This window comes from Ursus maritimus, unplaced genomic scaffold (assembly GCF_017311325.1).
Source record: "Ursus maritimus isolate PB19 unplaced genomic scaffold, ASM1731132v1 scaffold_20, whole genome shotgun sequence".
Lineage (NCBI taxonomy): Eukaryota > Metazoa > Chordata > Mammalia > Carnivora > Ursidae > Ursus > Ursus maritimus.
Genome location: NW_024424453.1, coordinates 57,108,326 through 57,122,724, shown reverse-complemented (window position 1 = coordinate 57,122,724; position 14,399 = coordinate 57,108,326). Strand labels below are relative to the sequence as shown.

General features: G+C 36.0%; 1 protein-coding gene across 2 annotated transcripts in view; it reads right to left on the bottom strand.

Moving 5' to 3' along the window:
* The window catches only part of TCAIM (T cell activation inhibitor, mitochondrial), a 70,463-nt gene that overhangs the window by 20,054 nt on the left and 36,010 nt on the right, over positions 1-14,399 (bottom strand). The window contains exons 5-6 of one of the 2 annotated variants that reach the window (XM_040637036.1): positions 11,507-11,759; positions 2,243-2,365 (exon numbers count right to left, since the gene is read on the bottom strand). In XM_040637036.1, coding sequence (XP_040492970.1) covers positions 2,243-2,365; positions 11,507-11,759 — 376 coding nt within the window. The remainder of the gene's footprint in view (positions 1-2,242; positions 2,366-11,506; positions 11,760-14,399) is intronic. The other variant, XM_040637037.1, reaches the window with a different exon arrangement.

Genomic DNA, 14,399 nt, shown 5'->3' with positions numbered 1-14,399 from the left:
ACTTGCGCCTGCACTCCGGCGGCTTGATTCCTGTGAAAGCCAGTAGAGTTTCTGCGGCTTGATTCCTGTGAAAGCCAGTGAGTTTCTTTCTCAAGTAGGCATATGTTTTCCAACTAGCTCATTTTTTTTAAGCAACCAAATAGAAAATGAATGGTTTGCCAGAGGGTAAAAATATTACTACTATGTTCAGATATCCAAACATTTAAAACAAGCAAATACACAATGCTGTTTCTATTTTAAAATAAGGGAATGAAATAGGGAACACTTAAAAAAACCTTTTTCATCTCCACATCATCCAATGATGACGATTTTGTTTTAGATTTAAGTTCTAATTAGGAACTCCAGTTCTAGATCGGATTATTTTTATCTTATTATAGAGAAAGTGATTTGTTATGACATGTAGTCTACTTATGTTATAAATGAACACTGAATCTTTGTGACAAAATGGAACCTGATATCCGCACGGTGTCACAGAGGTACTGGTGTCCAAATGTAAAGAGTACTTCTCTTTAGAAGCATCAATCCCCCTTTGAATTCCAATTCTGTGATTTATTGGCTCTGTGACCTTGAACAAGTTGCTTCTAGCCTTCCTAATGTTTCCATTTCATACATACAAAGTGGGATCACGTCCTCCAGCACAGGTAGCATAAATCAAAGGGGACAACATTTGTGAAGGAGTAAGGCACTCAAAACAAGCTCTCAAAAAACTTAGGTTCCTTCTTTGTCCTATCACCAATTCTGATGAATGTCATTTCTGATAAAGTGGATTTTCAAAACTTTTCCTTTAACCCACGGTTGAAACACATATAATTTCAAAGAATTAACACTGTGATAAAGCTACTAAATACAGTTCTTATTAATAAATGGTCTTTCACACAGGCGGCTTAGAGTTAGAAACAATGTCATTGGTCAAAATATTTCCATCTTTTGGAGGCTTGGCTGATTTTCCAATAGTGGAAAGCCATCATACCCATGGTCCTCAGATGTTTTGGTCTCAGAAAGCTTTTGCACTCTTAAAAGTGGAGAACCCAAATTGTTTCTGTCTATGTGTTTTATATTTATTGATATTTACCATGGCAAAAATCAAAGCTGAGAGATTTCTACACCATATTGTAATATAATGTTTGTTTCTTTTTATGTTTAAGAAATCCTTAAAAAAATCCTTTTGTTTTTCTAATTCCAGTCTCTTTGATAGTTCATTTAGAATTGACACTAGAAAAAGGTACTTTTATGTTCATACATTTATTTTACAGAGTTTTAAAAAGGATCTTGTTATTTGAGTATTAGCTAGAGAAGTCCATGCTACTAGACTGTGGAATTGGAAGAACCCCTGTAATCAAAGCAGGGCCTCAAAATACTGAAGTGATGATAAAAGAGCAGCCATCAGCACAAATCCAAACATCCCACATACCCCAAGTCTACACGCTTCCCTTGAAATCTGAATTATCTTATAAAACTATGTTTGAAAAAAACCCCAAAACCACTATGATTTGAATATACAAGAACAAAACATATAAGTATTATCAGAACTCCATACGCACAAGAAAAAGGTGCTATTATGATACCCAAATAGTCATTTAGTTCAAAAGAAGAAAAAAAATCCTGATACTGAAGACTGAAAACAAAAAAAGAGGTTACAATAAACAGTAACAGAAATGTTCAAGCACAAGACTGGGCAACAGTTTCTCAGTTTTTGTAACAGGGGGTTCCTCCCGCCCCTGGAATCATACCAGGCCCCCCTTTTCCCTTCCTTACTGCTTTAACAGCTGTTAAATCTGTTTTTATAATTAATGCTGTTATCTTTATGTAACTGTGATTTCCAGGTTAAGGAAAACTTTAAAAAGTCATGCTATAAAATACAGACACAAGAATACAACACCCATTTTCTGTCTCCCTTCCTCATTTTAAACTTGAATACTGATCTCACAGGATGGAGGAATAATTACTTTTTATATAATATGTGCATATGGAAAAGGATATTTTTCTTATAAACATTACCTTAAAAAGTTAAACTCTTATGCTAAAAATGTCAGTATCTAAACCTTACTTCACTATTTTAAACAAGAAATTGATGTTTTCTTACACAAATGAACATTTAGCTACTTTCAGAAAAAGATAACTGAAGGCTGTTTATAGTTATCAGAATAATTAAAGTTAAAGATGCAAATATTTAACTGCTGGAAAGCTTGACCAGTCGATAATACATGCTTATTTTAGTCTCTAATTAGGTTCTGTCTGTTACCTGATGTCTGAGAGCTGCAGCTGATGGGACAGATCATCTTTTAAACGATCTAGTTCTTTTCTAAGTGGCAAACTGTTCTTCAGTTTTTTAACTGCACTTTTCCCATTGTTATCTAACCAGGATCTAGAGAGAAAAAAACAGAGATATACACTTTCAGTACTGACTGTGCAAACCTTTCTAGTACTAAAAGACATAGGCAGCACAGTAAAGCAGCCCCGGTGTTAAACTGAGTTTCCAACCAGACCTTTACCAAATTATAAGCAAAACAGGAGGTGGGGAGTTGAGTATAGCCTGAAGTAGCAGAGCTGGCTTCAGCTGGGCACGCAGTCGGGTAGCAGTGCACACCAGGGGAGTACACAGACTGACCCGGAAGGACAGGTGTTTTGGGAGACTCTGTGGTAACACAGACAGGGCTGGTAAGGTCTGGCCACTGGAGGGACTTGGTAGAGATATGGGGGAGTAAGCACTGAGAGCTCAGGGCACTAGTGACCAAGATTAAACTAAAGGAAGAAGTTGGAATCTACCCAGCTAGAACCCACAAAGTAATCTTTGCAAGTTCCTTCATTAGACATATTCACTGCCCTTTAAATGTCACCAGCATCATTAGATGTGTCTTTTGAGTCTGACTTTTTCACCTGATTAGTTATCCTGTAACATTATTTATGCACGTGCTCTGGTAGAAGTGGTAGTTCTACACTCCACGTGTACCTGACGGCTGTGTGTGAGTGAAAATCTAGTACGGCCCACAGAAAATTGTAATACGCATAAGGGAGAGGTTTTGAAGTATCTTGAATTTTAAACTTTTATCCCATCTCTAGAAATCAAGCAACAGGTTTAGCATAATTAAAATTTAATTTTTTATATATACAAAGGAAGTCATCATAACTAGAATATGACTTATTGTGGCAGAATAGACTTTTAAAAAAAATTATCAAGTTGATAATCTTGAAACCAAAAAATCTTTATGGTAAAAATCTTGTATGGTAAATAAAAATAAATCAAAGATTTATTTGAAATGCTTGGTACTGTGTTGTGTTGAGATATAAGAAGATAAAATTGCTGTGCAAAGGGAGACACATCTACTAAGGAATATAGAGATAGGAAATTAGGATATATTCTGGGGCGCCTGTGTGGCTCAGTTGGTTAAGTGTCTGCCTTCGGCTCAGGTCATGATCCCAGAGTCCTGAGATCGAGTCCCGCTTCGGGCTCCCTAAAAAGATTTTATTTATTTATTTGGCAGAGAGAGAGAGAGAGCGAGAGAGAGCGAGCATAAGCAGGGGGAGTGGCAGGCAGAGGGAGAAGCAGACTCCCTGCCAAGCAAGGAGCCTGATATGGGACTTGATCTCCAGACCCTGGGATCACGACCTGAGCCAAAGGCAGAAGCTTAACCAACTGAGCCACTCAAGTGCACTAAAATCTTTTTTTTTTTTTTTAAGAATAGTATATATGAGCGTCTATGAGAACCTGAGAGATACATCAGATGTTTCCAGGCAGATTAGTGAGAGGAAGGGCATGCCAATCATGCTAGTGCAGAGGAACCGTAAGGTGAAAATATGCCTAGACCATATCATGCCTAGAGGGAGGGAAGTATGAGATGAGAGTGGGAAGGCAGGGTCGGGGCAGGTGGCAAGTCAGACTATGAAGGGTTTTGCATATCAGGAGAAGGATCTGGGACCCTATCCTCTAAGTAAAAGTATTCAACATCTTTAATTCACTAACTTTGTATAGTAATTAATAATTCTTCCTACTCCCTTTTTAAGGGTATTGGTAAAAATGTTGCCATCTCTGCATAATGGGATAAATAAGAAAATAAATAAAAATATCTTACTTTACATCACTATTATTAGCTATTGCATTATAATTTTTCTACATTTTCCTCATTTATTAATATATGTTATTCAATTTACTTTAAACCATATAAGAGAAAGCATGATTTGCAGACAAATAAATTATCAAACAGCATATCATGTTTGGTTTGGAGAAAAAATGTCTTAAAATGTAGACCAAAATATAATCTTATGATTATACACTCATGACTTGATTTTTGGAATGCTTACATTTAGTGTATAAAAATCAACTGGTCTAATTTAACAATTGTTGTGTTTTGTTTCTCCACAGCGAGATAAAAATGAAGCTTCTAAACACAGCATTTACTACATCTACATAGATAAAGATATCTAATAACACAAGAAATAACAGGTGTTGGCGAGGATGAAGAGAAAGGGGAACACTTCTGTACCATTGGTGGGAATGCACCTGGTGCAGCCACTCTGGAAAATAGTGTGGAGGTTCCGCAAAAAGTTAAAAATAGAACTACCCTATGATCCAGCAATTGCACTAGTGGGTATTTACCTAAAGAATACAAAAATACTGATTCAAAGGGATACACGCGCTCTGATGTTTATAGCAGAATTATCAACGATAGTGAAATTATGGGAAGAGCCCAAATGCCCATAAACTGATGAATGGATAAAGAAGATGTGGTATATACATTATATACACAACAGAATATTATTCAGCCACAAAAGAAGAATGAAATCTTGCCATTTGCAACAGTATGGATGGAGCTAGAGAGTATTATGCTAAGTGAAATAAGTCAGTCAAAGAAAGACAAATACCACACGATATTATTCATATGTGGAATTTAAGAAACAAACAATGACTGTAGGGGGAAAAAGAGAGATGAAAACCAAGAAACAGACTCCTAACTATGATGGTTACCAGAGAGGAGGTGGGCGAGGGGATGGGTAAACAGGTGATGGGGATTAAGGAGGGCACACTTGTGATGAGCACTGGGTGTTGCAAGAAGTGCTGAATCACTAAATTCTACACCTGAAACTAAAATTACACTGTATGTTAACCGGAATTTAAATTAAAAATATATAAATAAATAAAAATAAAAGCTTTACTTAAATGTAATACATATACCACACAAGTCATCTATTGTTAGTATGTTCTCAGTGTTGTGCAATCACCAGCACAATCAATTTCAGGACACTTGCATCACCATTCATCCTAGGAAATCCCATACCCTTTAGCAGTTACTTCAGAACTCCCCTCCAGCTCTTAGCAACCACTAATCTACTTCCTGTCTCACAAATTTGCCAATTCTGTACATTTCACATAGATGGACTGAGGCAAGATATGGTCCATTGTGACTGTTTCTTTCTTTTAGCATAATGTTCTCAAAGTTCATCCATGCTGTAGCATGTATGAGTACTTCATTTGTTCTATGGCCAAATACTATTCCATCATATGAATATACCACATTTTGTTTATCCATTCATTAGTTGATGGAAAATTTTTGGCTATTATGAATAATGCTGCTATGAGCAAATTTTTATGTAGACATGTTTTTTCCCACATCCTTCCCAATACTTGCTATTTTCTTTTTGATTATAACCATATTAAGGTACGAAGTGGTTATTTCATAGTGGTTACTTTGTTTGCTAGATCTTGCCTTGGTTTAAAAAATGATTTCATTATACTTACAATGATAAATATAGTACATGTATTTTTTAAGATCATTTTAAAAAAGATTTTATTTATTTATTTGAGAGAGAGAGCGAGCAGGAGTGGGGGGAGGAGGAGAGGGAGAAGAAGGCTCCCTGCTGAGCAGGGAGCCCAATGTGGTACTTGATCCCAGGACCCCAGGATCATGACCTCAGCTGAAGGCAGACATTTCACTGACTGAGCCACCCAGGCGCCTCTAGTACATGTATTGTTATAAGATGCAGGCAGAGAGAGAGAGAAAAAAAAAAGCTGATATTGAAATGAAGCCAAAGCAAAGTGGTATATAAAAATGAATACATGAATATCATGTACAGGGTCTAAAGTTAGATGCAAATTGAAGACATTTTGTTTAGTTCCTAGAGTTATGATTCTTTTGAGGTAAAAATACTTCAGTAACTCTGGGGCGCCTGAGTTGCTCAGTTGGTTAAACATCTGCTTCAAAGTCAAACTGTCTCTCTTCGCAGATGACATGATACTCTATATGGAAAACCCAAAAGACTCCACCCCCAAACTACTAGAACTTATAGAGCAATTCAGTAATGTGGTGGGATACAAAATCAATGCTCAGAAATCAGTTGCATTTCTATACACGAACAGTGAGACTGAAGAAAGAGAAATAAGGGAATCCATTCCGTTTACAATAGCACCAAAAATCATACTTTATCTCGGAATTAACTTAACCAGAGATCGAGGTCTTTCATCCATTTGGAGTTTATCTTTGTGTATGGTGTGAGAGAGTGGTCAAGTTTCATTCTTTTGCATGTAGCTGTCCAATTTTCCCAGCAACATTTATTGAAGAGACTGTCTTTTTCCCACCGGATGTTTTTTCCTGCTTTATCAAATATTAGTTGCCCAAAGAGCTGAGGGTCCATTTCTGGGCTCTCTATTCTGGAACAAACAGCTCTTAAATTTGTGTGGAACTAGAAAAGTCCCCGAATCACCAAGGAATTGTTGAAAAGGAAAAACAAAGCTGGGGGCATCACAATGCCAGATTTCGAGCTGTACTACAAAGCTGTGATCACAAAGACAGCATGGTACTGGCACAAAAACAGACACATAGACCAATGGAACAGAATAGAGAGCCCAGAAATGGACCCTCAGCTCTTTGGGCAACTAATATTTGATAAAGCAGGAAAAAACATCCGGTGGGAAAAAGACAGTCTCTTCAATAAATGGTGCTGGGAAAATTGGACAGCTACATGCAAAAGAATGAAACTTGACCACTCTCTCACACCAGACACAAAGATAAACTCCAAATGGATGAAAGACCTCGATGTGAGACAGGAATCCATCAAAATTCTAGAGGAGAACATAGGCAGCAACCTCTACGACATCGGCCAAAGCAACCTTTTTCATGACACATCCCCAAAGGCAAGAGAAACAAAAGATAAAATGAATTTATGGGACTTCATCAAGATTAAAAGTTTCTGCACAGCCAAGGAAACAGTCAGAAAAACTAAGAGGCAGCCCACGGAATGGGAGAAGATATTTGCAAATGACACTACAGATAAAAGACTGGTATCCAAGATCTACAAAGAACTTCTCAAACTCAATACGCGAGAAACAAATAAACAAATTATAAAATGGCAGAAGATAAGAACAGACACTTTTCCAATGAAGACATAGAAATGGCTAACAGACACATGAAAAAATGTTCAAAATCATTAGCCATCAAGGAAATTCAAATCAAAACCACACTGAGATACCACCTTATGCCAGTTAGAATGGCAAAAATAGACAAGGCAAGAAACAATTGTTCGAGAGGATGTGGAGAAAGGGGATCCCTCCTACATTGTTGGTGGGAATGCAAGTTGCTACAGCCACTCTGGAAAACAGTGTGGAGGTCCCTTAAAAAGTTAAAAATTGAGCTACCCTATGATCCAGCCATTGCACTACTGGGTATTTACCCCAAAGATACAGACGTAGTAAAGAGAAGGGCCATATGCACCCAATGTTCATAGCAGCATTGTCCACAATAGCTAAATCATGGAAGGAACCGAGATGTCCTTCAACCGATGACTGGATTAAGAAGATGTGGTCCATATATACAAGGGAATATTACTCAGCTATCAGAAAGAACAAGTTCTCAACATTTGCTGCAACATGCACGGCACTGGAGGAGATAATGCTAAGTGAAATAAGTCAAGCAGAAAAAGACAATTATCATATGATTTCTCTCATCTATGCAACTTAAGAACTAGGAAGATCGGTAGGGAAGAAAGGGATAAAGAAAGGGGGGTTAATCAGAAGGGGGAATGAAGCATGAGAGACTATGGACTCTGAGAAACAAACTGAGGGCTTCAGAGGGGAGGGGGGTGGGGGAATGGGATAGGCTGGTGATGGGTAGTAAGGAAGGCACGTATTGCATGGTGCACTGGGTGTTATATGCAACTAATGAATCACTGGCCTTTACATAAAAAACCAGGGATGTACTGTATGGTGACTAACATAATATAATAAAAAAATATTATTATAAAAATAAATAAATAAACATCTGCCTTCAGCTCAGGTCATGATCCAGGGTCCTGGGATTGAGCCAAGGAGTTGTTTTTCATGGGTTTAAGAGGATGAAAAGGAGAGCCATGAACCCAAATCGCAATATAGTTAAAATGGCATAAATTTCAAACTCCTGGGCCTCAAACTGCATGGAACAAAGTATGGCATTTACACCAATAGCTTTTCAAACTTCTTGGATTGCAACACATACATAGTAAGAAAACTTTTTTCATAGTAAGAAATTTTGAACGGTGACTCAGTATATACACATGCACATACATGTATGTTTCTACATAATTAAAGTATTTTGAGAAACACTACTTACAGAAAACATATATTTAAAAAATTTAAAAACAAAAAAGAAGAAGAAAGCAAAAGCAAAACAACTTTGCTGGTCCCAAATCACTAAGTTGTGTTATACTTGCTATATGAAAAACACTGACTTAGCTTATAGAAAGGGGAAAAATAAATAAATGCATGATATGAGTTAAATCATGACTAAAATTTTCAAATGTTCTACAGAAATAGTTCCAATGTTATAGTTATCCAATGTGGCATTTTGTGGACACTAAGATTGATTTAGGACTTCAACACTGAAAGTGAAATATAACTCAAAGTTCGAATGTAAAAAACAGAAGTCTGACATTTACTGGATCTCAGTGCTTGACAGAAGAGCATTTCAATGGTCTTGCTATAGTTCAATGGCATATTTTTTCATTGGGAAAGGTATTACATATAGGATTATTTGTTTAGACAGACATGGATCCTATTGGCTCCTTCCAAACACAAATTATGTAAATAAAATCCATTTTGTTATAATATTATTTGATAATCAGAGAATATACCCAAAATACGGACATATTAAAATTTACAACATGTCCATGGAGGGGCATTTCCTAATTTTTTTTGAGACTGGCAAACTTCTATTACAGTATAGGAAAAAACTCCTGAGGCATTAAAAATTTCATTTTATCTATTTTATATGGTTATACACTAAACTGATTTTGAGGTAAGATAAAGCACAATTTGCTAAAAAATTCGGAATTACATAGCATGTAAAATGTGGATTGAAATGTAATTACCACTTAAAAAAAAAAGGAAAGGAATTACCAAACGTACTATGAAAACACATTGGAGCTGTTATAACCTGGTAATTCTTCTATTTAAAAAAAAAAATCCTGGCTGACTTATTTTCACAATTTCTGTGTTTTATTTCACAAGAGACGACTTCAGTCTACACTTAATAACATTGCTATTATATCATCTTTCTAAACAATTACATCTTGAAATATTAGAAGTAGCTTAACATGTTTTCAAGAATAAATTTTGATCAGGTGAATACAATTTATAAATCAAGGAAAGATCAGTTTGATGTAAGTTTGAAGAATTATCATTTTTATGCTCTTAGTGACCATTATAATTCAGCACATGATCCTTCTGATTCCTCTTCTGCAACCTAAATATATAAGATGAAATTAAACAATACAGGAATCAAAAATAAAAACTTGAACTGCATATGGCCAAAATGACCGTGGTGGCTAACAATTTTTGGCTGTATTACAGGTACCCTAAATCTTATGAGGCAGCATCACTCGATTCATGAGTTGAAAGCTCTCCAATGGTTCAACAATTTTATAATTATTTTTAAAATAATTACAAATTTAAAAAATTAATAATTGAAACAAGAAATTGACACAGATATCATTCTGGCTTTTATGATAAAAGCTCCTGGAATCCTTACTGCGAAAAACTCACGTAAGACAAACTGTTGAATAAGCCCTCAGTAGAGTGCTTTCAAAGTGAGCAACACCTGTGTTCGGGAGAAGGTCGAGACTGGCTCGAAGGGGCGTGGAGCTGCTCATGCTACAGCAATCTACTCAACTTCCATCATAGCCTCTGCATGTAATTACCTTCTATCATCTCTTCTGTTTTTCTAACCATTTTTTTAATCATCAATTTCTATCTTACCATGACTATTCTTTTTTTTTTTTTTTACCTCTATATCTTCATTACTTCTGGTCTGTCATTATATTATCATTTCCAAAGTCACATTTTCATTTTGGTTTTGTTTACAAAGAGAATTTGAACAATTAAAATCCACATATTTAGGGAGGTGATTTACCCACTAGTTACACACACAGATCAGAGATAGACCACCCCACAGACATGTACACACATGCCTTCAAACAGGTATGTCTCCCTTTCTGTACTAGATTGCTACTTTCTTGTCTCTGCAGCTTTATTGGGCATCTAGCTAGATAACAAGGGCAGGGATTCCTGAGTTAGTACAGGTAATCCACAAAGCGAATGCTCTGCCAGTAGATAATCAAGGGTACTTTACCACGTGTAGTAGTGGGAACCCTGTGGTGAGCCACGGACTCTTTAGGTACAACCATAGGAGCAGAGGATGGCTGGTCTTTACCGGGTCCAAAAAGGACTTACTCGAAAAAACAATGGTGACTTTACAAACAGGACAAATAAAAGAGAAATATTTCATACATGGTTTTTTATAATTAAAAATTATTCTTTCTCAATACATTCCAGATGATATATTTTTTTAAATTTAGATATAATGGACATATTAGTTTCATGTATACAATATAATGATTTGTTATGGGTATATGTTACAAAATGATCACCATAGTAAGTTTAGTTAACAGCCATCACCATACATAATTATGAATTTTTTTTCTTGTGATGAAAACTGAGAAGATCTTTTATCTCAGCAATTTCCAAATATACCATATGGTATTATTAACCACAGACCCCAGGCTGTACATTACTACATCGCTAGGACTAATTTATTTTATAGCTGAGAGCTTACTTTATAACCCCCCAGATGATATTTTCAAATGTTGTCTTCATGCATTTTTATCAGGTATGGATTATTACACTAAAGGATATTACTGCTGCGCTACCTGGAGAAACTGGAAATGCTTAACACATGAAGAAGGCTTTTTTTTTTTTTTTTTTTAAATAGTCTTAGGTATATCCTTTCTCCATTTACCAGGGGTAACTTGAGCAGAATTTTTAAAACTTAAAACAAAACAATCTCTTGCATGTGTCTGGTATCAAAAGACTACAAATCAAATACAGTTGGAAAAGTATTCTGGCAACTTTAAGAAACCTGAAACATCTTTTTCATAATGGTTACTGGATTAACTATATTGATAGAATTACTTTTCCTGGAAGATTAGACTTTCATTTTAAATATCAACTACAAATAAGCTTAGTTAAATAAGAACTTTTACATACGTTAGGGTAGTTTCCATTCTTGAGACTTGTTCGGGGTCTTCGTGAGGGTCCTTGAATCCAGTGAAGTGGTAGTAAGATTTGTCCCACTTGATGGGCCTGTCAGGCATCCTCTTGGCCTCCTTGAGAGGCTGGGGACGCACATTAGTGTTCGAGCTTTGGATATGTTCAACAGATAAACTGCAGGAGTTGAGAATATATAACACTGTGCTTAGCAGATCTCTGGTGTGCAAAGTAAATTTGACTGCTCGAAATCCTAGAGAATATAATTCCCCCAAACAATACAGATGATTATTCGCTTTATTTAAAAACACTTTTTTTATGCAACATAAATAAAATTAAAATCTTTTAAAAACACTTGATTACTGATTAAAATCTACCTACTGGCAAATAATCTATAAACAGAAAACTACTTCCCTTCTCCAAAACAATACCACAGTATCTTTACCTTCACGAATTCCGCCATCAGTTCCCTGTCTAGCTTGGCACTAGAGACCAAACCCATTCTAGCCCAAGGAGGGGATTCAGAATATTTTCAACGCTGCCCATAATTTGGTCTCTATAGTCTAAGAGATGGAAAAGCTCTCTATGAGCAAGTGTCCATGAAAGATGGTTTCTGGCACTAAGACAAAGAGGGGGAGGGGGACGGGGAGGTTATACCGTGACAGTGGTTCACATGGGAGTAGCAACAGTCTAGTCTCAGGGGTGACACAAACTCATCTCAAATGTTCTCTGTAATTACAGGACACTGTCTTCACACTTGTCTACCCAACTACCTAATAACTCAATATTTTTGGAAGGGATGTGAAATTCCCTAATTGTTTAAAAGTTAATGCTTCACAATCTGATTTTGATTTTGGGTAGTCGGTGGGCTAATGTTAGTAATCTAACTTGTTATATCCTCAACAGGAAATCTACTGTTTTCTCCTTTTTTTCTCTCTTCATTACTGGGTGTTAGGCATGGTTCTAGCAGCATTTATGTATCAACACCCCACCAACCATGTGATTATTATCTCTCTGCAAATGTGAAGAAATCTGGCTCAAGGAGGTTCAAAAGAATGCAGAGCAAGGGCTTAAATCTGAGCTGACTCCAAGACCAGTATTTTCTCCAATACAGCATGCTGCTTCTTTCTTCATTAAAAAAAAAAAAAAAGTATTTTTAATTGGTTTTGAAAATTATAACATTATTATTTAAGTACATCCTCACTGTGAAATTAGAGATACATATAGTAAAAATAAAAGTCTCCTGTTAACAGGCATACAACCTCACATCTTTACTAGACATAACCACTATTTTTTTTTTTAAAGATTTTATTTATTTATTCGACAGAGATAGAGACAGCCAGCGAGAGAGGGAACACAAGCAGGGGGAGTGGGAGAGGAAGAAGCAGGCTCATAGGGGAGGAGCCTGATGTGGGGCTCGATCCCAGAACACCGGGATCACGCCCTGAGCCGAAGGGAGACGCTTAATGACTGCGCCACCCAGGCGCCCCTAGACGTAACCACTATTAACAGTTAGGTACTATGCTTTTAGACCTGCACAATCTCGTATGGTAGCTACTAGCCCTATGTGGCAATTTAGAATTAGATTAATTAAAATTAAACAAAATTAAAATTCAGTTTCTGGTCATGCTAACAACATTTCAAGTGCTCAACAGTCACATGGGGTTTGTGGCTGCTGTATTTGTGCAAATGCAGAACATTTATATCACAGAAAGTTCTGTTGGACAGGATTGCTCTAGACCTTTTCTATGTGCTTATGTGTGTACATTACATAGGATATACACCTCTATTTATTTACACAAACACACACCTACAGTTTGAATTGTTTCCTTTTAATACATAAATAGTATCATTCTAGACATATTACTTTGAACTTGCTTTTGTTATTTAAACTTGGTGATTCTTCCATGTCTGTACATATGGATTAAGCCGCTCCTTACAGCAGTTATACATCCAGTCCATATAATGAAGGTAATGAAGCATAATTTATTTGACATTTCTGAAATTGATGGACATAAAAGTTTTTAATTTTTCACTTTTCATATAAGGCTGAAATGTATTTTCTTGTTGCCACTGATGACAATATCACAATTTAAATTATTCTCAAGAGACAGATACTCTGCTTGCCACACAGAGTTAAGAAATCTAGAACATGAAAACTCTCAGTTTTTTTTTTAGTTGAATTCCTTAAATCATTAGATGATAAAGTGAGAAATACTGGCAGGAGAGCTGTTCTAGTCAGTGAAAGAAGAAAGGAAAGTCCTAATTCCTGTGTTTGAAGTTAGGAAGAGCTCAGTCAAGAATAAACCTGTTTCCATCTTATCAATCCCATTAATTATTTAATCCAGTGTAAGGGTTAAGGAATGCACATATGCTTTATCGGAAAACAGTACCTAATTAGTTTAGTTTGGATTTGACTACTGAAGCTAAACACTTTAATGTTTGTTGGCTATTTGTATATATTGTTTCCTGAACTGTTTGGCCATTGTCTTTGCCCATTTTTGTAATGGAGCTACTTTGTGTTTTCCTTTTGGTTTCTAAGAGCTTTTCATACATTAACATTATATTTTTGTCATATGAGCTGTATGTTATCTCCCATTTTGAATTTATTTTTTTCTATAATCCATTTTTGTTTAATGAAAGGCTCAAAGTTCACCATTCACGAAAGCAGAGGATTTCTGTCTTTACTCAGCCACAGCTGCCTACAGCCACTTGTATTATCATTAACTCATAGAAAGCTCCCAGTGAATCTTCTACTTGTTTTAAGGAAGTTTATTTCCTCGTAGGCCACCAAAAATGTAGAGCAAAAGAAATGATTTAAGCCTTTAATTTTAGTAATGAAAATCAGCAGTAAACAGTAGTAAATCTTATTACCATCTTAATTATCAATGAT